This window comes from Epinephelus lanceolatus, chromosome 10, assembly GCF_041903045.1.
Source record: "Epinephelus lanceolatus isolate andai-2023 chromosome 10, ASM4190304v1, whole genome shotgun sequence".
NCBI classification, from domain to species: Eukaryota; Metazoa; Chordata; class Actinopteri; order Perciformes; family Serranidae; genus Epinephelus; species Epinephelus lanceolatus.
Genome location: NC_135743.1, coordinates 30,440,190 through 30,466,600, shown reverse-complemented (window position 1 = coordinate 30,466,600; position 26,411 = coordinate 30,440,190). Strand labels below are relative to the sequence as shown.

General features: G+C 40.5%; 3 protein-coding genes across 6 annotated transcripts; 1 reads left to right on the top strand and 2 right to left on the bottom strand.

The window, feature by feature from the left end:
- Window positions 1-1,195: 1,195 nt before the first annotated feature.
- On the bottom strand, window positions 1,196-8,488 carry elovl4a (ELOVL fatty acid elongase 4a). Of its 2 annotated transcripts, none has more exons than XM_033641332.2 (7): window positions 8,229-8,488; window positions 7,172-7,254; window positions 5,968-6,155; window positions 5,671-5,751; window positions 4,343-4,514; window positions 3,532-3,659; window positions 1,196-3,326 (listed from the first exon to the last, which is right to left on the bottom strand). In XM_033641332.2, exons 2-7 carry the CDS (start codon window positions 7,236-7,238, stop codon window positions 2,997-2,999), a joined length of 966 nt encoding a protein of 321 aa, XP_033497223.1. In that variant the 5' UTR covers window positions 7,239-7,254; window positions 8,229-8,488; the 3' UTR covers window positions 1,196-2,996. The 2 variants fall into 2 exon arrangements, with proteins under 2 accessions (XP_033497223.1, XP_033497222.1); XM_033641331.2 differs by having other exon boundaries at window positions 8,234-8,488.
- Window positions 8,489-9,835: 1,347 nt separating this feature from the next.
- prelid3a (PRELI domain containing 3A) lies at window positions 9,836-14,366 on the top strand. Of its 3 annotated transcripts, XM_033640850.2 has the most exons (7): window positions 9,836-10,205; window positions 11,022-11,190; window positions 11,984-12,073; window positions 12,226-12,296; window positions 12,528-12,630; window positions 12,843-12,919; window positions 13,072-13,202. In XM_033640850.2, the coding sequence occupies exons 1-6, from the start codon at window positions 10,174-10,176 to the stop codon at window positions 12,912-12,914; spliced, it is 537 nt and encodes a 178-aa protein (XP_033496741.1). In that variant the 5' UTR covers window positions 9,836-10,173; the 3' UTR covers window positions 12,915-12,919; window positions 13,072-13,202. The 3 variants fall into 3 exon arrangements, with proteins under 3 accessions (XP_033496741.1, XP_033496740.1, XP_078028053.1); XM_033640849.2 differs by lacking the exon at window positions 12,843-12,919 and having other exon boundaries at window positions 9,836-10,040; window positions 13,072-14,366; XM_078171927.1 differs by lacking the exon at window positions 12,843-12,919 and having other exon boundaries at window positions 13,072-14,366.
- Window positions 14,367-14,906: 540 nt separating this feature from the next.
- fbxo32 (F-box protein 32) lies at window positions 14,907-22,545 on the bottom strand. The gene is made up of 9 exons (XM_033640848.2): window positions 22,304-22,545; window positions 21,629-21,750; window positions 21,213-21,262; window positions 20,990-21,082; window positions 18,288-18,381; window positions 17,437-17,621; window positions 17,129-17,311; window positions 16,395-16,538; window positions 14,907-16,254 (listed from the first exon to the last, which is right to left on the bottom strand). Exons 1-9 carry the CDS (start codon window positions 22,414-22,416, stop codon window positions 16,165-16,167), a joined length of 1,074 nt encoding a protein of 357 aa, XP_033496739.1. The 5' UTR covers window positions 22,417-22,545; the 3' UTR covers window positions 14,907-16,164.
- Window positions 22,546-26,411: the final 3,866 nt, after the last annotated feature.

Sequence of the window (26,411 nt, the reverse complement as noted above, 5' to 3'; positions counted from 1 at the left end):
ACACTATTTACAATATGTTTTCATATAATTGTTACAGTATTTTACAATATTGTTACATTATATTTTTATTCAAATAAACTGTCAATGTTTAGTTTAGTTTGGTCAAATTTGCATTTGCACTACCAGTGGCAGACTCTGGACTTATAGCTGTTTCAAACATATAGCCATTACTTTTAGCCTGTGTTGTAGTCAAGACCATCGAAACCAAGTACAACACATAACCAAGAGCAGAGTGTATCAAGACCAAGACTTTTAGGGGTTGAGACCAAGTCAAGACCACAACCAGGCCAGTACGAGTCCCACATTGCATGACACACACGATAAAAAATGGAACATGCAAACCATAGGTTCTTCTCAAACTGATATGAAAGACACACATTCTCATAAAAATGCCCACAGGGAATAAATGAGGATTCCTGAGGAAAATTTTATGTGTTGGAATTTTCCTTTGTTTTCTGTGAGCAAACAAATACAAACAAATAACACTAAAGGCACTTTAATACAGGCAGTTAAGTGATATCCCCGCAGTTGAGGTCTTCACCAGTCTTGAAGGGAAAAAAACAGCAAAACTGAGTCCTCTTTGTCTCTTTGTTTAAGACTGAGACAAGTAAGTAAAAATGTGGTCGAGTCTGAGACAGGGCCGAGACTTTCACAAAGCGGTCTTAGTCTTGATCTGGAGTGGCCTTGATCTTGAGATCAAGTAAAACAACACTGCTTTTAGCTAACTAGTTAATATTCATCACTTTCAACATTCTATCCATTACTTTTAGCTAACTGTGTGGACTTATTTGCTCAACTACTTTTCATGCACTTAAAGTTGCATCACCTTGTGTTCAAGTAACAGATGACTCAATAGATAAATTGCCTCTGTGTATTGTAAGCAAAACTTTATGTATTTATTATTTCACACTAGTCGAGCTACAACACAATGTTTCCATGCACCTTTTGGTAACTGCATAGGTACCGCCTCTGGTACCCCTGGTTGCGAATCATTGCTGTATATTAACTGTAATGCTAATTTATAGTAGTGTAACCATGGTGACCTCTAGTGGTAGAAACCCACTCTGCACTCTGTGTCAAAATGCAGTCTTGGTCCATACAGAATGTAATATAATGTACATCCTTGTTAAAGACCCATAACATTTACTACGTTATTAAATAGACAGTTAAATGAAATGACAAAAGGAAGCTAGCATTTGTACAGGCATTCAGTTTAATTGAATCTGAAGAGAGTTCAAAGTTATGATACTTAAAAAAAAACACAGAAGCAATGTGGACATGTAAATGTCCAAGCTAACAGGCTGGGAACATTCCCAAATGCGCAGTATACAAAATATCACAATGCAATATGTACAACAAAAAAAGAACACAAATACACAGACAAGCACTCTTAGCAAGATGAAAATTGGTATTTACACAAAAATAAATAGAAAAAGAAACAATAAATAACATCAAAATGCATTGATTAATGGATGAAATAAAGCTGAATTTGCTGATATAGCTGACCACTGATTTATACTCTATATACTACAGGCAGAGCAGAGTTATTCTTCATAGTGTTATAACATACACAGTCACTATAGAGGTTCACCAGCTCTTTTTGTATATAAATCAGAATCTTTTTGAATCCAAATGAATCTCCTGATAAATTTACATTCAAGCCAGCTCAGGACACAGATTAAGCCTGAAAACATAGACAAGAAAAGATATTTTTTATTGAATATGGGAAGAAAAGGGTGCTTAAGGTAGACTTAACTTCAAAAACAAAACAAAAAAAACCTGACTGCTGTGAGCTTGAATTCTCCACCTCCACATCTTTGTTCAGCTCACAAAGTTCCCACAAGCATGTAAGACAAACAACAATGTTGGGTATATTATAAAAAGACAGGTAAACATCTGCAAAGACGAAACTCTTGAACCAGCTTTTCTGTCAAAACGGGGAACACTGAGATAGTCCATCATTGCTCTGGATAATATTCATTACAGTTCATCGCATAACATACAAGTAGGGATATATAAAACCTGCTATGGTTGTATACAGAAATAGAAAATCCAAATTTTAACATTCTGTGAGATACAGCTGATGATTATTCCATCATAAACCAGTGATGTAACAATCCCATCCAAGTCTCAAAGGATTAGAAATCTATAATTTCTATTTCTATGTACATCTTACCTCTGTATATTGATTTATTTTCTGTCTTTAGAATATAACTATGCGCTAATGGGTGATAGCTCAAAGATGAGAGCTGGAAATAAATAAGAATAAATAACTCCATGTACACAAATAAGTGGATAACTGCAGGTGTCTATTCAGCAAACACAAACTGTAAACTTAGGTCTCTCTCATGTAACATCGATAACAACTTGAATAAGATGAGGACAAAAGGGACATGATACTGTACATTATCGTCATTTTTATATCTGTAAAGGTAAACAGCAACAAAAAAATGATACGCTCCAATATAAACTGACATGTTTGTGCGCGTGTTATGAAGTGTATTCCTGTCTCGATACAGCAGTAACATTAGAAATGGTATATAATCTTTTTAAAGCAGCTCAGGCGCATTTAATGTAGCTTTCCCAGCATGCCAAATGGACCTGGTAAACACGTAGTTTCCTTTTCCAGGCTCAGTTTTAGTCGCTGAAAGTCACTTTTTGAACCAGATCTACAGTACTTGGCACCACAATAAAGAGAGGGAATACTAAGATCTATCCTGTACCGCACACTACTGTATTTTGGGTTATTTGTGATAACGGTCACCTTGGGCATGACCTTTGACACCTCTTACTAACAGAATGATCCTCTCTCAACACAAGCCTGTCTCAAATTTTATCTACAGCAACTCAGGTCATGGCTTAAATAAACACATCACACCCTAACGCATCCATCCATCTAAATCTTGCTCAAATGTAGTCTTTCATGTTTTAGCACTATCAACCTAGATCCCAAAGAAAGGCCCTACCTCACCTCTACCTCTCTCGCTCCTCTTCCTCTAATCTCTTTTAGCTCTTCCTTTCCTCTTTCTCCTCCCAGAGTTCTCCTGGGGCTTCTCCTCTTTGCTCCCTGTCACCACTGCTCCGTTGGCGGCCTTGCTGAGCCCGTTAAGGGTCCCGTTAGAAAGAGCCTTGCCTGCTTTGGAGGAGGAGGAGGAGGAGGCATCACGTCTGGGCTGCTGGCGGCGGTAGGTCTGGTAGTAGAAGTTGCCGAAGAGGATGATGAAGGTGATGGCATAGCAGATGAGGGAGTAGTGCATCCAGTGGGGGAAGTCGCAGTTGACGTAGAGGGACAAGGCTGTGTGGCCGATGGTGACGTGGAACTGGATCTGAGACACAAAGAGAGAAACAGAATCACATTACTGCGATGTGTGATTGTTTCACACATTTTTCAAAATGGCTTTCAGCCTGAGATTGGTTTTTACCAGTGACAGATTTTAGTGCCAAACGTGAGGTGGCAGGCTTAACCTTCCAAAATGTGTTAAAGGAATTTGTTTCTATTGAAATTAGCCACACAATGAGTCAATATCCTACCATCTGGATGATGGTCAAGTACTTCTTCCACCACAGGTACTTCTGGATCTTAGGTCCACAGGAGGCCAGGCCATAATACAAGTACATCAAGACATGGATTGCTGCATTCATGTGTGCACCAAAGAACGCTGCAAATAAAAGAAAATTAAACACTTAAATTAGTTTTGTCACACCAACTGTGGTGCTAGAATAGTAAGTCATGTAAGTAAAATAATGACAGTTTATATATATATATATATATATATACATACATATATAGTTTATATATACAATAACAGCAAATTGTGAATACTTGGCATTATTGACTAACAAATTATCCACTGTTATGGGTTATTTGGTTATGTGTCTGCAAGATGGTTTATCATGCTGTTGGCATGGACGGATTGTGTAACAAAGGGCCTCTGGGCACAGAAGCTACTCTTTCTACATTACTACCGCAAAATGAACAAAAATTCTCAATACAAAAAGACTCGGTTTAGGATCAGACGCAAAACAAAAACCCTCCAACAAGAAATAGAAACTTTAAACAAGGTAATCCATCCATGACTGTTGGGAAGTGCATAAATAAATGGAAGTCATTGGCTCCCTGAAGAATGTGACATCACTTTTACAAATTGTGGTACACTGTGGAAGTTCATGTAAAGTGCAGTTTAGGTGATGAGTAGTCAATTGGCTAAAAACCTGCACAACCAGCACTTAGAAAACTTAAGAAAAGCACAATTTTAATTACTGGGTCAAAAATACATTACTTTTTAGGTTAGAATAAGCATATGGCATAATATAAAACCCTATTGTGGCATGAGCTACTCACACTGTCCTCCTGCCACCCATTTGATGCCGATCCACCAGAGCGTGAACATGGTGCAGTGGTGGTAGACATGCAAGAAAGTAACCTGGTTGAATTTTTTCCTCAGGATGAAAAATACCGTGTCCAGGTACTCGATGCCCTTAGAGATGAAATACCACCACAGAGCTCCTGCCACCTGTCTCACACAGAACATGAGAAATGCAATAATGGGGGAAGACAGGGAGAGATACAAACAGGGGAACACAGACAGTTAGAGAAACAGAAGAGTAGATCATCTGGACAACCTCAGGATCACCTGAGACCGACCAACTGATGTGTAACTATACGTCATGGAGCAGTAAGAAGGAAGGTGAAACCGAACACCTTCCATGATCTCTCTTCCAGCTCGCACTTTTTCTGATAACAGGAGCAGGGTCCAAATGAACGGAAGCTGATCATGTTTCTAAAACCACTGAGGGCGAAGCTTCCCTGGCACATTGACTAGAATTTTCTTAATTATTTGAGTACAGTAGAGAACTTCAGCAATATCTGTGAAAATGTTACATGGTAGTAGTTTAGCAGAGGTCTATTGTTACTTCTGGAAACGAATTACTGCACACACATAAACCATAAGAGAGTAAGTTACATAACAGGGCAGCCTACTGTGGTAAATGTTCTATTTCCATTTAAAGACGTATTTCACTGCTGGAAAAATAGTCTTGTCATAAAACTGGGCTGTTTGTGCAGTATAAGGAGACAAATACTTTCGAATTTGGTGCAATATGACTAGGAACAGCAGAGGAAAAGGGCTGTGGCATTTGCTTTTGCTTAAAAGGTAAAAAAAAATCAACAACTACCCGGAATGTACTGCACCGCTCTGGACCAATATAGGCTTCGCTGGTAGGTGACGGTTTTTCACAGGAAACAACATGGCCACCGGCTAGTAACAAACAATCTCAAGTGACAGTTGTACAGTAAGCTAAAATAGGTCTCTGAAAACATTTTAAGCCAGAAAAAGGCAACACAGCAGCATATTGTGGTGTATATTTGATCAGCATTTCTTGGTTGTACCATTTGATCTCAGTATTTTCAGCCTCCTTGTTGTTCACTAATTCTCGTATTACAGCTAAACAGTGCACCAAAATATGTTTCTGATGATATTTTAGACAAGAAATAGACAATTTAGTAACAGAATCTTGGTTTATATTTGATCAGCACTGCCTAGTTTTACAGTTTGATCAGAGTTCTTTGTGTTCGTGGTGGCTGGTATATGAAAATGCGAAAGTACAATCTGTAGTTCGAGCGACGAGGGTGTGCGTCTTTGTTTGTGTGTCTTAGCCCCAAACACTCACCCTGACTTCATTAAGGTCATCTGAATAGTCCACAGGTTGACAAATGTAACTGTAGCTTGCTGCCCGCGCTGCCATAAACAGCTAGAAAAAAAAACCCAAGAGAATATCTCAGTGAGAGTGACAGAGAGAAGGAGACAGAGTGCTTGTTATATTGTAATAAGGTTAGTCTGAACTCAGGGGAACGCTGCTACTGTAACGTACTCATCTGGATGAATAGTTGGGATTCAACAGTTTCAGACTACGCACTACAGTTTTTGCACACATGCCATTACGAACATCTAGTTAATAGTAACCCACCTCTTTAAAGATGAAGAAGTTGAGGAAGACCATGCTGAAGTTGTAGACAATGAGGGTTTTGCGGAGCTGAAAGGGCTCTCTGTTCTTCATGTATTTGGGCCCCAGCCAGAGGAATAGCAGGTAGGAGGTGCTGATGGCCAGCGTGGGCAGAGGGTTGTCCATCAGAGGCCATTTCTCCACTCGCTTGTCTGTGGGACAGATGTTCTCATAGCATTACATAACTATTCTTAATGTTCACATTGCGCTGACGCAGCGTGGGCTCAGTGTCAGTTTATTTTAAGGGAAGAGCAGCCAGGTCAAACACAACAGGAGCGCAGATGCCAGATTTTGCTCAGGGGTGACCTGTCTGGAGGGCTGTTCAATGTAGACACTCTGGTTTAATGGTGGATGTGATACTTCTAGAATATTATAAATGAGTGTGAATGTTAATCCTGTTCTGATTTCAGTTCAGTTATAAAAAGGAGGTTTAAATGGAGGAGCAAAATGAGACAAGACATTAAAAATCAATACATTGCTGTATATTTTATGTAAGCATACTCTATTTCCAGGCCAAGGGCATGGGTTTCATTTCAGCACTGGGGGGACACATATGGAATGAGAGGTCTGGGTCCTCCTCTAAGAAAATTTGAGCATCCTGTGATACCCCTCTCTGATTTACCCCTCTCTCTTCAGGAGCCTGGTGGGTGGAGTCGGGTCATCAGGGAGATTCAGCTCACCTAGGGCAGGCTTTCTCTCCCCTGTCTTCCACCCACTTTGGTTTTGGTCATATTTAGTTTATCATTACACTCATTTCCATTTTAGTTATGTAAAATAAACTTCTTTTTAGTTACAAGGCATGTGTCCAGCCTTGAGCCAGGTTGTGACACTTAATGTCCTGCATTCTGGTGAATTTTTTTGCTTTTTCTGCATCAATTTATGGTGAAACTTTCATGTTTTTATTCAGGGGTGTGTCCACTGCGTCCCCACCGAAATCTATGCCTGTGGTCCAGGCACATTCACACATTCTTCAACTATGGTGCAACACTGACTCATTCTTTTGCAAACTTGCACCAAAGCACCGTCCATTTACTGACTCATATCAGGATAAACACACCTGTAGATGTATACACAAGTGGTCACACACAAGAACAAGTGTATTAAATCACATGTAAAACACCACTTCTCTCAAAAAGACCTGACACTGACAAAAGTACAAAATCATTACCTGCAATAGTTAGAGTCCATTTGTAGAATTCTATGGTGTCATTGATTAAATGTGTGACAATCTCCATGGCTGCGGCCGAGGACCTGAAATTAAAGATACAAGTGTAAAACTCTAAGCTTTTATTTAAAAGATAGGCTTGATCCACTGAGTAAGAGTGGTGTCATCTTCCTGGACATCAGTAATCAACACTGCTCCCCTCACCACGCTTATTTATTTCAAACGGGAACATAATAACAATCCAATTTTAAAGGGTTCATCCTTAAATAGCATGAAGCCCTAAAAGAAACGCACCCAGACGAACAGAAGGCCAGTGTAAAGCCTATAGGAGCCTGTGGCCCCATGAGGCCATGATAGATGGGCTATAGGCTTCATTGCGCACAAAGGCTGGGAGCACCGGCCGGCAGAGCGCATGTGTCAGCAGATTTTTGGCTTGAGCACGACCACCAGCCAACCTGTGGTAGCCCTCCTAATGAGGAGGGGGAAGCCTCGTGCCCCACTTTTACATTGAAATGGGTCATCTCTTATACCGTGCCAGACTGACGCATATGCTGATAAGTAGCATGGTGCACACAATGTGGCTGAATGATCCCTAAAAAGATGACGCCCCCCTCTCTCTCTCTCTGTCTCTCTCCCGCCTGGAGCGGATCAAGCGCTGCTGCAGCATCTGCCTCAGTCCTGCACGCGCTGTCCACATCAACTGCTCTGAGAATAAACCATACATCACTGTTAGAATAAACATCTAACAGCGCTTTGTGCGTTTCTAACAGCCTTAGGCTCACATATTTGTGACAGGATTATTAAGTACTGGAATGGCGAGTATTTGCATTCTGCGGCATGCAGTCCGGCCTTCAACCAGGCTGCATAGCACTCCTATCATCAATATGATTTTCCCTAAACGCCTCAGCTGTTACCGTCTTACGTTTGCAAAACAACATGATCAATGCCCATACAAAATAAATATGCTATCAAAATGCAGAATGCACACAGGCAACATACTATCCCGTAATATCGACATTGGTCTCGCCTTCTGCTCAGTGCGAATGAAGATGCTTATTACCTTACCGTGTCGGTGCTTTAAAAAAATCCGTCTATAATGACATTCAGCGCAAGGTCATGCAGTGTGTGTTATTCCGGGTTGTAATCGACTGAGCCGGCAATCTATGGATTGATTAATTGTTCCGGATCCAGTGTGAAATATACGGGCCGCTGAATTAACGGCGATGGCATGAATTTGTCGTTAAGGGACCACACTAGCCTCCACTGCGCGTCTGCTCCACTGAATTCCTCCTCTGATCCCTCACAGCTCCAGCGCCAAGGCAGAGAGAATACACCCGACACTTCCCCGGTCATACTTTCAAAATAAAAGTGCATTAACACATGTTCCCTTACAGCTCAGTAGAAAACGTGAAAATACAAAATATTTAACGTTTAATTGCCCCAAAGAGCAATAACACTAATAATACTATTACTGAAAACAATAATAATAATCTTATCAAATTATTAAAATCAATAATAATTCAGCAACTCACTCGTCTTGTCAATAAAATCCTTATTTTTTTTTATTTTCCAATTCAAATCATCTTCTTTGAAAGCACTGCCACTGTATTTCCTGTTTGCTTCTTGCTCTCTGTGTCTAGCTTGATGCAGCTCCGCTTCATTGGTGCCACTTGACCAGGATGATGAAAAGATGCTAAGCGCATGCGCACAAATGTAGGCGGATGCAGCAGCAGGCTATATCAGCTTCGTCAAGCCGGTCAGACACAGCCTGAGAAAGGCAAGGGAAGCATTTGTGTTGCCTTCAAAATAAAACAGTAAAAAAAAATGTGTAGGCTGATCAGACAAAATAACTATTGTGCACAAACGTTTTTTCTGGACTTTACCCATTAAAAGCTTAGTTTAGTTTATTTTACTGTAGTTTAGTTTACATGTACAGAAAATAAAGGAAAAAATACATTTAAAGTTAAAACACTGCAGGAGAGGTTAGAGACCAACAATGGCATATGAACTTACCTCCCCTACTGAATAACAACAATCATAAATAAAAAGAAAAATATAAAACTGAAGATTGCATAATTGAACATGAGTTCCAGACAAAGAATTAATACAAAATTATTAGAGATATACAATTTACAAAAAAAAGTTACATATCAATCAATGAAGTGTTAAGAGTCTTTGCAAACTAGAGTCATTTTCAGATGTTTTTTGAATAACAATAATGCAGATAATGATTGTAGTGATGGAGGAAGGTTGTTCCAAGAGGTGGTCCTCTGTATTTCATTGTGAGTCAGCATCCCTGTAAAACAGATGCAAGACAGTGTATTGCATCATAGTGCATTTAGTCTCATAATAAAAGTGGGTAATGTATTTAATTAGGGAAAAATAATTAAATAACCAGCAAAGTGTGAATTTAAAAGGTTGTTTATTATAGGTGTGTAGTGTTAACTTATTTTGATCTCCAACTCTTTTGTGTCACACAGTAAACGGCACTTGTAATTCAATGCTGCATACTGTATAATATTTATAAAACCTTAGGCTCTGTATCTTTATCAGATATTTTTGACTGAGGACGAATAAACTAAAGTTGCACAAGTGAAAGGTCATTTAATTAGGTTTTATTTTGAAATCCCTGACCAGAATCCTGATCATCACCCTGTCTGACTTGACCCTTGATGGCTCCGTTGCTACACCGGCTTCTCTCTTGTCCTCCACTGTCCAATCTGTTTGTTATATTTGTAAATCAGCCTACATATTATCTGCCTGTTGTTTCTGTGACGCGGGGATCAGTGGCGCATACTGTGCAGTCTTTACGCACGACTGATATGCGAAGAAAAGCGGAGATGCGCTCTCCGGACTCACTTCACTGATGGTCGTGAGTTTCCATCGTAGGCCCTCCTCTCTGATTATACAGGAGCGAGTTCCCCATATCAAAATGGTCCGGTGATATGTAGTTTCGAATCGAGGAGGGTTTCATAGCGATAAGGTCAAAACTTGTCTTTTGAAAAATGAAGATTTGGAGCACGGAGCATGTTTTCAGGTCAGCTGGGATTTATTGTTGATCAGAGTATTAATAAAGGAGAATTATGGTTCGCCATTGTAGCGCTGGTTTGATGGGACCCTCAACTTCATTAACAGAGTTAAAATAAATCGGAAATCGGAATTTAGTTGAGTCACAGTGTATGTTAGTCTGGGAAATCTTTGTTACCGTCACCATGGCAACCTTTGATTGCAGCTGGAGCCACACAGCTGATTGAGATGAGCTTTTTTATTCAAGAATTTTTCATGTCCTCTCATACCTTCATGTTGAAACTTTATTCAGACCTGACTATGTTCTACATCTTAAAACATTATGCATATTATTCAACTTTTAAAGCCAGCAATTCAGTTTAGTGTCAGTGTTTCAGAAACCCTTACAATATTCCAAGTCTTGTATATATTATTGGTATTATTCAACTTTTTAATTGACATTTACCCAAATTCAACCCACTCCCACTCTTCCATCCATTGATACTACTTCACCTATTTGCACATTTAAGCCAGCAATGGGAAGCCTCAGCTTTTTTATTATTCAGCATTCAAAAATTGCATTCTCTAGACTTTAAAATTCATGAATATATGATTTTGGCCACCTGCTCTATGTCATAGCCCACGGAGAGATTGTGATCAATATGAGCATTTAACATCAGGAGTCAGCCATAACCACTCCCCAGTCACAGTTAAACCCCAGAGAGGGTCACTTTTGAATTGATTAAGCACATGACTAAATACGGGGATCACACACTCTGTTAGCCAAGTCTTTGCCAACATGTGTCAGCCAATAGTAAAAGCTAATACGTTGCTGTCTTTTGTGCAGTTACCCATGGGAGACGGTGATCAAGGCTGCCATGAGGAAGTACCCAAACCCCATGAACCCTAACGTGGTCGGGGTGGACGTGTTGGATCGCAGTCTGGATAAAGAAGGACGCCTGCACAGCCACAGACTCCTCAGCACCGAGTGGGGCCTCCCGGCCATTGTGCGAGCAGTAAGTCATCAACACGTACACAAGCACAGACACATACAGATGCACATAAATATTAGGGATGCATAATATTGGATTTTTTTGCCAATATCCGATATACCAATATATAACAACTCATTTGGCCGATAACCGATACCAATATCGATATATCCACCTTTGTCCCCACCTAATTGTAGCGACCATCAAGTCTCTTCTGTAGTGGAATTATCATTATATTATACATGCATACTCTTATCATGATGGCCCACCAGCAGATGGAGACATGAAATACAATGCTTTTCAGTGTATGTAATATTCATTCAGTGTGCAAAGTAAGAAAAAGCATGTTGGGCAATTCAAATTGTTCATCTTAAAGCCAATATCAGCTGAAACTAATGACATGCCGATATCAACATGCATCCCTAAGAAAAATAGCAGTACACATGTACAGAGGCATACAGGTGCATGTATGCAAGGTTCCTTAACTAGGTGTTTAGTGACCTGCAGGAGTCTGGATGAGTTGAAGTGTTTCAAAAATTGAGCTGTTTGTCATCTGAAGTGAGTACATTGCGTGAATATATGGCTTCCTCACTGTAGTTTTCACTCTGTCAATTGTTTAAGTACTTTCCCAACAACTGTGCTGGAGAAACAAACCACAGCTTTCAGAATATGTTGCTCACTGGTCTTTTCATTGAGTCTCAAGAGCAAGAAGCAGAAGTGAATCCTGTAAAAGTTGTGTCACGCACATATACATACACATGTCACATGATACTTGGGCTCATTTCACTGTACACACTGTGTGTTATCGTGTGTGCAGATATTAGGAACCAACCACACGCAGACATATGTGAAGGAACACTCCATCGTGGATCCAGAGGAGAAAAAGATGGAGCTGTGCTCAACAAATGTAAGTTTACACTAAGTCCATGCACCAACCAAAGCAATTTACAGGAAATACAATGGTATATTATAGTAGCAATTCCAAATTAATAGTGTTCACTGTGTTTGCAAAAAAATATACCATTAATAAAGAAATCAAAATTTGTTTTTGTCTTCCAGATTACTCTCACCAACCTGATTTCAGTGGATGAGCGGCTTCTTTACAGACCACACCCAGACAACCCTGAGGTGTAAGTACATTGTACAATTTATCCAACTTCATTTTAAAACATTTTTTGGAAACACTGTGTGTGTGTGTGTGTGTGTGTGTGTGTGTGCTATTGTCCTATTTTTAAACTGCAATAAGGACATTGTGTTCTTGCAGGTACACGTCATTACACTGTTTCTTCAAATCTCACAGTAATCATGCTGTCTCTCTCTCTCTCTCTGTCTCTGCCACCTCCCTCACACTCCCTCCTCAGTACCGTCCTGACCCAGGAGGCCATCATCACAGTCAAGGGAGTGAGTCTAAGCAGTTATCTGGAGGGCATGATGGCTAGGAGAATGTCAGCTAACGCCAGGAAGGTAACACAAAATAAAGACAGTTATGTTTATTGCATTTATTTGCATGTAGCCTGAACTTTGATACAAGTTGCTGATGATGTCTTTGCATGCATTCTAACTGGGATTGTACTGCCAGTCAAAAGTCACTACTCCCAGCAGTGCTCACTTGACTTTCTCTGTGTATGGCCTTTGACTTTTTCTTAAATCTTCTGTTTCTCTGTGTGGACCTGTAGGGTTGGGATGCAATTGAGTGGATTATTCAGAACTCTGAAAGAGAGAACGTACCTCTCTGTGACATTTACTAACTCTGGTAACTTGTTTCTTTGCTTTCCCATGCACCCTACCAGATTATTATAAGCATGCCACTCTTTTATTCTCCCTCACAACGACAAAATCAAAAGTCTTACATTTGTGTATGCATGTGTCACACAATGCTCAGTGCTTATGTGTTTGCATACACAGGACTGCAGCTCAACAGTGAGGCCTACTTTCCCCACTACACCTCATAAACCAACGGGGATTCTCAGCATCTTGGGATCCTCTGCAGTTGGTACCTTTACCGTCTTGCACAGGAAGCTCAGACAAATGCTGCCAAAGCCCAAAGGTTACAGAGCTGGATTTAAGAGTTGTGGGTCCAAGTCTGGTTTGTGTGGCTCGATGCTAACTCAGTACTCAATAACCCATTAACAGCTATTCTAATCTGTTCAAGTGAGGAGAACAGGACAGTTTCCCTCCGTGAGTTCAAGGGTGCTGCTGTCAACATCATGAGCCCTCCAGACTTTACTGGTTATTACTTCTCCACATTTCCTTTAGTCTCATGTCATATCTTAGCGTACTGTGGAAAAGATGCAGAGGAAGGATGCAGGAGGTACAGGCGCACAATACTTTAGAAAACAATGTATGGTACAATGACAATATGCAATGAGCTTCATAACTTGTACTCCATGTAAGTCTTCTGTAATGTCAAACACTGGTGACTCCTATAACAGGAGGTGGAATCTGAAAGTCTTTTATTGGTGCTTATTATGTGTTTCAAGAGGCACAAACTGTAGATGATACGTTTGCATGGTAGTAGTTTTTTTAAAAAAAAGGGGGGGTGGGAGTAATAAAGACAAAGTTGTAGTAGCTAGTTAGCTAGCTATAAATGTGTGAATGCAGCTTTAGATAGATAGTAATTCAAAGAAATTATATTGTTTATCTTAGAGAAAAAAAGATGGGAATGTACCATTAACATTGCCTTCTTTTAATGCTGTCAAAGCAACAATACAGCGGCACCTTTTTGATGTAAAAAGTGATGGGCAGCATTGCCTTAAACCAGCATGTTGAGCTTTTGTGATCAGAATCATCAAAAGATAGATTGACTCTCTTTTCATATGGCCTTAAAGTGATGCCTGCGTATTATTACTTTGGCAGCTGAGTCATTCATGCCTTTGCCAGCCACACACATGATGCTTCCAAATGTTCCGAACTACTCTGTAAAAAGCTACCTACACACCCTGAGGAGCAGGGCAGTACTGTATGTGCAATGCTGCAGTGGGAGATGCGCACAATTACAAAGATTTATGTGCTCAATCATATTTCTGGGTAAAATGAACATTTACATAATATTTGTATAAATATTATTTATTTTAAAAATATTGTGTAACAAGCAGCGAGTTATTGTTTTGTTTGTATTGTCTGAGTCATTTGCTTTTTACATTTTGTTTTAACCTCAACTGTTGTCCTACTGCAACAATTAAAACAATTGTTTGAGAACATTTTGAAACTTGAACACTGTTTGTTATTGAGCGAACAGCTCATTGTTTAACAGCCTAGTGTTATTATACAGCAGGTCTGCCTAATTAACTCTAACACCCCAGAGTTCTGTTTGATTTAAAGACACTGGAGAGGTCCACTTGTATTTGAAGGTAGTTAGTGATTACAAGTGATCGGGGAACATCATTTGTTTTGTTTTATTAGAGACGCAGCTTAGTGTTTCATCATCTAAGCACCGTTTTAAGTCTCAAGACTCAGGTGTTAAACAGTGATGGAAACTTTGAGGCAGAGAAAACATCATCTCTCATAGAAATAGTTTGTTGTAATAATGTGCTGATGACACCAAGTACAAGCAGCACCCATACTTTGAAAAAACATTACCTTGCAGTTCATCATTTGTCCAATAGAGAGCACAATTTTGCTGTGTGTTGCTTGGTGCCCTCTACAAAGACGCTAGTGTGTTCTTTGAATCTGAGGAAAATGTTCAACAATTGTCCTGCGTAATGATTCAGTGTGTGCAGAGCGAAATCATACAGCAGAGGCAGGGTTATTTTCTTTTATTTATTCAACAGAAAATAAACAGAACGCATTGCATAGCATGTACATCATTCCTCACTGTCTGCGCAGTGATAGAGAAAAGTCTGGGTCAAATTGCACCTTTAATACCAATATTTGCATTCTGTGCCAGAATCTCAATAAATAAATACGTAAACACAATCTGCTGGGTGGGTTTTGAAAGAAAAAAAAAATCATGCATGAGGCTACAAAAGAAATAAGATGTTTCAGACAGTCAACTTTGGTATCAGAGTCTCACATCATATATACCACTCTTCTGTAAAAGAGTCATTTGTCGATGATAAAAACAGCATCGGGATCTGAAAACATTGCAAACAAGGATTAAGCTGTACCGGTTTCAAGTTTCGTGATAAGGCACACGCCATTGTTACACTGACTCTAATTACAATCTTTGGTAATACTGCACTCAGGTGCTGTTGCTATAGCAGCCACAGCAGCAAATTAACACACAATTAATAAAATTAAAAAACATCATATCAAATCTTTATAAAAGTGAAAAACAAAGAAAAATAGAAAACATACTGTGGTGTGTCAACATATAGAATCATCAGTCAGTCTAACAATCCATGACCAGCTCCCTTCTTACATTCATTATCTCTTAGGTACCGCAGCAACTCAAACTTTAGTGCTCTCCCTCCCAGTGCCCAACAGAATATCATTGCAAACTTCACCTGAACATCAAACACACTGCATCTCCCTGTGTGAGCAGGGCTTGTAATACCTTACACAAATCCCAATTTCAAACTGGTATAAATAATCATCCTACTTTCTGTGTTTGAGAAAGAAATTACAAGGTTCAAAAACTAAAAAATAAAACCAAATTATCCAATTTATGAAAAACAAGTGCACACATCTGAGGTCAAGAGGTGCGTTGACTTTGGAGGTGTGATTAAAAAAAAAAAATACACACACACAAACTAAGACTAAATTCTGACAACTGAATGTTCCCTTTATCCTTAGCTTCCTTCCTCCATCCACAGGTCGACTACCACATCTCTTTGCCTCTGTCACATTCACTAGCTTTCAACTGAGCTCTCCCAGAGGTCTCTGTTCTCAAAACTAACTCGATTGCATAATTGTCCCACTGCCTGAGCCCCCTCCAGTAATACCTCAACGAAATACAAATCCAGGAATTGATTGTGCTATTGAACAAAAAACAATATTGTACATTTCTATGTACAGTATGTACAGTCAGTTCATCTGATTTGGGGAGCGGGGGCGGGATCAGAAGTTGAAAAGGTTGATAAAGTCTTGAGGGGAGAGGGACATGGTGCAACTTTCTGGGTTGTTGGCTGTGCAGGGATGGTTTGTGTCCTAGGGAGAGAAAGAAAGACAACAATCGATATTAATTTCCTTCTGTTTTCTCTTCTTAAGTGCAGTTTTAGTAACTAACGTTTTGCTGTCAGATCCACTTTGATCAAGTGAGAAAGTGAAAGAGACAGAAAAAGTTCTACCTTCCAGAAAAGGATGTGGCAGTGTGTGCAGAAGTGCAGGGTGTCACTGTATTGCTCTCTGTGAGGATAGCAGCGGCTCAGCTTAAAGTACATCTTCTTCCACTCCAGGTGACCTTTGTCTGACACCATCAGGCGCTTTCGGATCTAAACGGAGAGGTAAACAAACTTTGAGACACGACCCAAGGAGAGAAAAACACTTTGAAATATCCACTTTAATGTTAGCTTTCTTGAGAAATTCTGTTGTATCCCAGTTCACTTCTACACACAAAGTGACTGCTCAAAAGATGGAACATTCATAAGAGTTTTCCCCAAACACAATCTATAGCTAAGCAATTTAACCCGTAGGAAAGCTTCACTGTAACCTACTTTAGCGTAAACCCCGAGACTGTCTCGCTCGCTTATCGAGTGCATGCTTTTGAGCATGGTGCTAGGTAACTGTAGTGTGAGTATGCACACTGTGTGGCCTCCTGTGTTCCAGTTGCGAGTCCTGTTTATCAGAGATGCTTGACCTCCTTGTAGAGTGATTTTAATGGCATGTGTGTCAGAAAGACTGCCCTGTTATCTTGTGTTTACGGTCTCAAGTATGTAACCTGGAGGTCATCTGAAGCACTGACACAATTGAAAGACGATGAGGAGGACAACTAACCTGCCATGTATGCAAATGTGTTTAAGGGCAAAGAAGAGTGCATCCAACTCTATACATATTTAGTGATCATCCGTTTATGTCTACATGCCTGTCTGTCTGTGAAGTGGTACTGGCAGAGTCTCTTCCACAGCAGCCGGTCCTCAGTGAGGGCCCCCAGCTCAGGGCACACCTGACCCAGGCTGACCAGGTCTCTGCCGTCCGTGAGACGCTCCATGATGTTTAGCTGCAGACTGGCAGGCAGGTCGGTCAGAGTCATGCCTGTAGATGTGGGCTGAAGAAAACAGGAGGCACAAAAAAAATCATGAATTGCATTTAGGTTGTTCTTCTAATTTCTCCATCATAAAGGGAACTTCTGTGAATCCGACTCTTCACCCTGTGTTCAAAGCAGATGCTTACCCTGTTGATCTGGATGTTGTCCAGCTGCTGCTGCCACTGCAGGATGTTCTCCATACGGTGCAGCCAGGTGTTGATGTTCCCCACCAGGACAGACTTGCCCATGTCCTGAACCAGACCACACAGCGAGACGTAGAGCGTCTGCAGCAGCTCTTTAATGGGACGAACATTCTGCTGGTCATCAAGAACTGAGGAGAAAAATCAAAAGATATTTAGCTGACTCCATTTATTACTGAACTCGTGACCTGAGTGAGGTTTTAAAGCCTGGGTGTTACAAAGAGAGATTACAAGCTACCAGGCTAACAGTGAAATATTTATTGTGAGTCACAGTCTTAAAGGGACTGTTTTGGAGTGGCTGTACTCTTCTCCTGTGGCGTTTATAATATTTAGCCAACACGTTTCATAACGCCACTTAAACAACCTGAATCTCTGTTTAGCAGAGGGAACATTTGGTTTACACTGTGGCTCGCTGAGGCATCTGGTGACTGTCAGTGTTTTTCACTGTGCCATTAAAGCACTAAATTCACTCCTGGCCTTCTTTATAGATCCTCAGGGCTCATTTCCTCACCTATTGGTGCAAACAGAGCAGGAAGGCCTCATTTTTTTATTTCAGTTTGTCTTTAAGAAACAAGAGGAGTCTATTTCCCTGTACATTACATCATTGATGCAACAATGAAGGAAATGAAAGAGACTGAAGGATGGGTAAACTGCGTTTGGGTATTTTTGTGCTTTTAAGAGGTGGGTGTGCCTTGTGTGAAAATAGCAGAAAATTAAACCTCTTGGTCACATAAAGAAGAGCGAGAAATAGTTGAGTGACTATAAAAAAAAGGCGGGAAAAGAGCGACAGGGCTCACCTTTCTGTACCACTCTCTCCAGAATATTCATATAGTTTTTCTGCGCCACTCCACTGAGCGAGGGGAGCTGGGACTTGGCGATAAGCTCCAGGAGCTAGAGCAGAGAAAGAACGAGACAGAAAGAAAGAAACAACATAAATTTCATCCTGTCAGCTGCCGAGACTCTCTGTTCCGTTGCCTCATTACTAAATGTTTGTTATGCCGCATTCTTACAAAGGCACTCGCACTCCAAACAATAAATGCTGTCTAGAACAAATTTGGAGCTGCTCCACCTGGTCATTACTCTCAGCTGAAGCTGGATCCAAAAAACATATAACAGCATTCTTGGCTCTGATCACTCTTGATCAGAGTCTCTTCAGGGGGAAGAAGCTACTGGAAAGGTGTTGGAAAACAGCCCAGGCTGTCAACAACATCAGCCTCCACAAACAAGCTTTTAATCATTTGACTCCTGATCCTGCTGTCATGTGAATTAGCTGAATCATTTGACAGAGTGTGTCTGCACTTGTGTGACCATGCATGCTTGTGTGTGTGTTTGTGTCTGCGTAGTTGTTGCCATTGGCTAGCGGACAAACAGTGGGTTCCAAGGTGGCATGCCTGGCATGTAACAGATGCTGTGACGTCATGGAGAAACTCAAGTTCCCCCTTGCTCAATGCTGACCAGAGCATGTGACCTTTGTCATCATATCAACAATTTGTTGGTTGCTTTCTGGTAACTTGAGGACACTTTGCAGTGCTGGTAGGTTAGTTATGGGAGGCTTACATTATAGAGATTATAGAGCACAAACTTTTCTAATTGCATTTCTAAACTTGTGAAACTGGTTAATAAAAGAATGCAAGTTTATTACTTCAAATGGCGCCTACAAGTAAACATTCATCCAAATCCTAAATGAAAACTTGATGAGCTCGGGGGTCTTAATAATACCAAACTCTGAACTAAATTACTTCTCTACATCCTCAACCTGCCTAACCATTTTTTTGTAACAATTTTAAGCTTCTTCGCGCCCTCCTGGCTCCCCGTTTTCATTCTTTCCAGCTCCATTCCTAAAACCTAATCCCATGCCCTTCTTCTTTTAGCAGCTCATCAAGTGCTCCTCTCTTTGTAGAGCAGCCGGGCAGAACAATGTGCGTTTCCGTATCTACTTTTAGCCCTCGCTGTTCGCTAAACTGCACTTCACAGCTTGGCGTGCAGCTCATACTTTTCCACAGAGTATCACAAGCACTGCATCTTCTTGTTACAACACACCGGCTCTGCTACAACACGTTCATTTTAAGGTTCCTATCTCCTTGAAATAACCTCCATTTGTCTGCTCTGAGAAAAGAGAAGACCTCTTGTTGTCTCTTTGTGGAAGAACCCAATCTGTGTAACTGAGACGGAGTTAAATGAACCCGCAAATGCCATCAGACACAACCAGTGAAGAGCAGTGACCTAGGACACCGTGTCCAGACTAGACGCTAGTGTTACAAAGCCGTATTGTTCTTTGGGCTTACCACACTACACTGCACTTGTTAGCTGGAACCTGCACTGAAAGGTCAATCCAAAACTTCAACAGAGAGAGAAACAAATGGCCAACTTTGTTTCAAGTTATGTGTAAAGAGGTTAAAACTTAGATCACTTGTGGGACGCCAGATAATTTTAAATTCTCAGAAATGCTATTATGCTGATACACTACACTTGTGTTAATGGCTGTAGATAGAAACAACAAGTCGTAAAACATGATCCTCTGCAATTTCACTGTCTTGCCAAAATGTCTCCTCCAGAGCGAGCTGGGATTGGATCATCCCATCAAATTCATTAGGCAGGCAGTTAAATAGCAAAGAGACAGAAGTTCAGCAGAGGACTGTTGAATAGGACGGGAGAAGAGAGACAGAAAACGAGTAGGAGTAACACAAAAGGAGGCAGCCTATGTCTGGCAGAGACAAGTGTGTGTGTGTGTGTGTGTGTGTGTGTGTGTGTTTGGGGGACTGAATCACCTGACAACCACCGGGTCTGGTTTCATAAACCCCTGTCGGGTGGTCTCACCTCACTGCACAGCTGTCACCCCCCTTGGCCCCCTCAGCCTCCCACCCCCAGCGGCACAGGAGTGCAAGACCACATGCACTGAGCTCACATGGGAGCACATGTGGGAGAGCTGGTGTGTGTGGTGACACTTTGATGTGGAGGGGAACAGCTCCAAAATTTAGCTAATGAATTTTCTATTGTTACCTGATAATGCGATTACATTATTGCTAATGATATGATGAATGTTCTTGATGCCACGTCCTTTCTCTAGTGGACAAAGCCATTTGGCATCCCTAATATATGTACTATGGAAACAGCATCAGTTTTACACAGTCACATAAAATGCTTTAATGAAATGGACTGCACTGGGTAGTTGATAGGACTTAATTTTAAATAAAGCATTGGTTCAATTCAATTTAGGGATGCCAAATGGCTTTCGCAATCATATTACAGCAAAATAATCAAGCTATGTCACACTCTCACCCCACCACAAAAACACACATACACTCCCTGGGTCTGTATCATCACCATTGAGAGACCCGTGTCTGCACAGCATTGATAAGAGCGTGGCAGAAGCCTACACACCCTCTTAACCTTAACCTCTTCTCTGCCACTACCAAAACACGTCCTAATAACAACCACAGAGGAAGGAAAACAAAGGGGACAGGAGAAACTGACAGAAAAGAAAGAGATTAGAACTCACTCTGACGACGTAATTAAATCTCCTCGTGTCCTTGATGGCGCTGCAGAAATCTAAGCGGTTGAAGGCCTCTCCCAGTGTACAATATCCGTGGCGCTGGGAAAATTCAATTATCAGGGTATTAGATTGCGATCCTCGGCAGGAGCGCAGGGTTTTCTCAGTGTGTTTACATTAGCAACGATGATGTGAAAAGTTGATGTGAAACTAAATGAGTTGGGTTTGTTACCTCTTTGGTGCTTCCTTTATGAACATAAATCCACTTTTCCCTGTGGAAATCTGTGAGAAAGCAGAATGTTTATATTAGTGGCCTGGCCTTATTAAGCAGCTTATAAGCACTGTGACAAATGCACGCACACACACACACACACACACACACACACACACACAGCAGCAATAGATGCATTTCAGAGTCTGTATAGTTACTGAAATTGAGCTTCTAAAATGATAGAAAATTAATCATAAACAATATTATCAGGAAGTGTTCACCTCATGAATGTTACATAACATCCTCATGAGCCTCTCCTGTTGATCTTTGACATATTAATATATGTTTTATCACCCCAAAGCATACTGTTACAAATTGTTACCCTCTACACACTTAAACAATAAGCCAGACTGTGTGGCCCTTTCACTGTGACTCACAGGGGACCTTGGTGTTATTGTTCATTAGGTCTTTTTTCCTCTTCTTGGCAGCCATGTCGTAGCTGAAAGAGAGCAGCAGGTTCTCCTTGTTGAAACACTCCTCCTCCTCGGCTTTGCAGAAGCTGGAAAAACACAAGGATGCATATTTCATCAGATACATCATTTTACCAGTTTATCTCAGTGCAAAGTACAGGCTTTATGTGCAGCATTTTTTAATGAGTTTTTCAATAACATGAGCTGTGCAGAGAAATCACTCTAACACCACAACAAAGGCATCAGTTGCTGCCTTATTTTTCATACATGTGCTGTATCTGTAGGTCGTGTTGAAGGCAGGCTTTTCGTGCTAGTAAAGGCATCTTAAAAAGGGAACTGACTCAACAGACGTTTGTTAATCCACTCACTTGTTGTGATCTTATTAATAGCTCAGTGATTAGCCTGGAAAAGAAACATGGCCCCAGAAAAACAAAGAGGTTAATGAGATGGAAACGACATGGAGGCGCAGGCCTGCTGTGCGTCCGTCACCCTGCCTTTGTTTGGACCTTGTTAAAAACATCTCCCCCTCCTTCCTCCTCCCTCCATCTTCCTCTAACTACAACACTGATGGCGCATTTAAGAGTTGCGCAAACTGTTGTGATGGAGACAGCGACATTAGTCAGGACATGTTTCATGACCAACCTCTCCACGGAGACATTGTTGTTTTTGTCGTCTGCTGATGTCTTTTTCCATCCCTCTTCGGTTTTAACCCAGCTCTGACCCGGTGACCTCCAGTCCTGTCCGAGGAAAGGCATCCTGGCTCGGTGACGTCGAATTCAAATTAATCTAAAAGTTAGCAGGAATTAGTTCCTGTTTGAGTTATTGTGCGTCCCTTCTTGAAAGCGATGTGTCCTGGAGGTTTATGTGGTCTACTGTTGTCATTGCGCAGCTCTTCTTATATCCTCAACTCAGAACCCGGAAATACAAGAGGTCCGCCCACTTTGGAAACTTCCCTGCAACACGTGGCTTTGTTTATCAACTTGAGCGTTGCAAAATCTCTTGGCGAGGACAGCAGAAGAAACAAAACTCTGTCATGTCATGGAAAGGTAGACACAGGAGACTTCAAGGGAAGGATTTTAACATGATAAATTCCCTATGGAAGTATTTATTAAATGTTGAACGACTTGGGGGACGATTATGTAACTGTCTCTGCCGGGACCAGGGCTGGAGACTAACTACATTTAATCACATACTGAACTTAATTTCATGGCACTTTGACATTTACTTGAGTATTTACAATTTATGCAACTGTAGCTACTTTTATACTTCAACTGCACCACATTTCAGAGAGAAACATTGTATTCTAACTACATTTATTCAACAGTTATAGTCAAATATGGATTATCAGACAGTTGCCAAATAAGTTTTTTATATGCAAGAAATCTCCTCTGGTGTTTTGGTGCATAGTCAGGGAAAATAAATATAGAATAGAATAGAATAAATTATAATAAAATTTGTTTAAAAAATACTGTCAAAAAATGTACAATCTAACTGTTTAAAACAAAAGAGATGTGCATGAATGTGCAAAAATATATTTTAGAGGATGTGCAAAGATTCATAGTATTTACAGACATGCAAAAGACCCCTCAAACACACACACACACACACACACACACACAGGAATAAGTGCAAGACCAACAGACCCACAAAACCATGGAGTGATCGTTTTGCGCTCACGTCTCTTTGTATTTCTTTCATTCTTTCATTTCTTTCATTTATGGTTGTTTTGAGTCTTTTGTATTTGTGGAGGCTCTGGTCAAAGACATAAATAATTAAGAAGGAAGGAAAGAAATCCAACTTCTCCCTTCAGGCAAGGAGACACTTGGTATCTGCAACTTTTATACCTGTGCTGGATTATGGTGATTTGCTTTTCATGAATGCCCCTGACCAGTGTCTAAAGGAGTTAGACACTGTATATCATTGTGCTTTAAGCTTTATTACTGGTTGTGGAAATTGCATATACCACTGTACTTTGTATGCCACTGCTAAATGGCTGTTTTTGTATGTCCACAGGCTCTCGCATTGGTTGGTTTTTATATATAAATCTGTTTTTGGCCTGGTTCCCTCTTATCATTCCACATACCTGTGCAGAAACCTAAATCAGTACAGCCTTCGCTCTCATAATATTCCTCAAATTCACATACCAAGGGTGAGAACAGAACTCGGCAAAAAAGCTTTTAAATACGCTGCCCCTTCATCCTGGAATAATTTACAGAAGGATCTGAAACTGGCAGAGCTGATCACTGTGGGGGAGATTAAGTGGAAATTAAAGGATCGGGAAATTAGCTCTTTTAGTCAATGTGACTATTCCTAATTTATTTCAAAGTTGTACTCACATCTTCTTTTCCTGGACCTTGTATTGCACGTTAATTGTATATGGTGGTTTTTATGCACTTGTTGGGTATGACAGTTGTATATGTCTGTTTGTCCTTGCAACTTGTAGCAGTGTATTATGCTGCTGTCTTGGCCAGGTCAATCTTAAAAAAAAAATATTTTTTAATCTCAAAGGATATTTATGTCTATATACATATGGCCAACTTAAAAAATATAATGCATTATTGTGTATCAAAGGCCCTGTATACCCACACAGGTGTTTTTAGATATGTGGCTAATTGGACAGGCTCAGGTTTGAGTTGTGCAAAGCTATGTGTGCTTATAACTGTGATTAAGTTGTAATTCGTCCTAATTCTTAATTCATGAGAGTGCCCCTAAAGTATGCACAAGATTAAAAAGAGGATAAAACCTGTTGCTGCGCCTCCTGGATAAAAGGCCATTTTGCATAATGATTTTTTCTTTCTTTTACTTTTTGAACTGTAACATTTTAGTGGTGATATTATGTATTTTTACTGAAGTATACTTTTGTGTGCAGAACTTTCACTTGTGACAAAGTGGTTTACATGGTGGTATTGCTTCTTTGCTGACATCCCTATAAACTCATACAAGTATGTGATATAAGTGAAATCAGACTGCAGCCTACTTCTGACTTTGTTCCAGACCTCATTCAGGAACCTGCACTTTGAAAACCTCTGGACTATGACAAGTGTCACCACAGTTCTTAATGGTTAATGTATTGGTGATGATAAAAGTAATTACTGGTCAGGAAGTGTTTCGCCCAGGCTTATCAGCACTAGCGTTTTGTTGCTGTAAATATAAAGAAAAAAAATCAGTCTCACAGTAACGTGGCTTTAAAGTCCCATGATTCTTAGTCACTCACAGTATTATAAATAGCTCATCCTTTGGGTTCCTCCAGAGTATAAGGTTGGATTGTGCAGGAGTGTGTGTGTATTTCTGTGTCTGAAAGGGGGTTTACCATTGTATTTCAGTTATCCCAAAACAGCACCAACTGATCTGTGAGGACTGGCTCAGTGTATTTTGTTTATTTTGGAACAGTGCCATTCAGGACAATGTGTAACTAAGTCTGTCCAGGCCACTGGGTCAGCTCATATCAGCTTGATTAAACACATGACATATTTAGACAGTGATGTGTGAGACTTTTGGGAACAATCAGGAAGAGTCGTGTATTGGGTTTGTCATCAGCATACAGTGAGAATAATAACAAAGGCATACTTTTAGGAAGTGCTGTTAATGTCTCACCTAAAACACGCCCCTGTCTGATCTCTGATGTCATGTGACTGATGATGCAAGTTCACTTCCTAAAAATCCTGCAGCATGAGAAACTCTTTTTGTGATCATTCTCAGAAAAAAAGCCATAGTGGTTGGTGTGCATGTGTGTGTGTGTCTGTATCCATGTGAGTGAATGACATGTCTGTCTGCATTGAGGCAGTGGGAGGAGGGAGACAGAGGGGGAGTTCTGGTGCCTCATAATTCATGACACTCTATACAATCCGCAAAACATGTCAGCAGCAGCACATGGTGCACACTGAGTGTGCACTTCTTCCAAGAACCAGCAGGCCGATGTTTCAGCTCATCCACTGTTGGAACATATCCTGTGGGTGGAGCATGACCAAGCTTGCTGACTGATGTGGTTTTTGCGATGGAGGCTCAACACTGATGCTTACAAACTATCCTTAAGTGCTTTAAAGTTCAATTACTTTTCATCAGTTGCCTTTCTGTGATATTCACAAAGCATTCACAAGTATGGAAAGTGGTTCTCCCTCATTTCAGTCTTAGTTTTATTGAAATCATTGAATTAATTAAAACATTACTGTACTGCTCATTAAAGATCCTGTGCCGCTGAAGCTTTTGGAACAGGTGCATCGTGGCTTCATGTCTGAGGTTTTAATGTAACACCCTGATAAATGTAAAAGGTCAAAGCTCTGCACACACTCCACATGTTAAAATATGTCAACAACAAGTCACATGAGAATCTATTAAAGCACATTGGACAGATGTACACTGACTAGATGTACCGATTATGACTTACAAATGCAGCCATTACAGAAGTAACCCACACTGAAATAGTTCAACAGTTCCTCATGTGGGTAACCACACAGAGCCACAGTTGCGTGTAAAAAAGGGGAACTTAAAGACTAAAACAGTTATTATCATGCAAACTATAGGGGGTATACAGTGATGTGCATGTTGTTGTGACTCCCAGAAGTCTAATGAAGTCTATTTCCAGAGTAAACCAAACTACAGGATGACATGGAAAGTCCCTGCAAGTGTTTGGTAACTGACTAACTGAGAAAGAAGCTATGACCTAAGGCTCTAAAGAATATCTGTTTAGTTTATTTAGTGAATCACAAACAATCATAAATCAGAGATTTGCTCCGTTTAGTGTCTGTGGTAT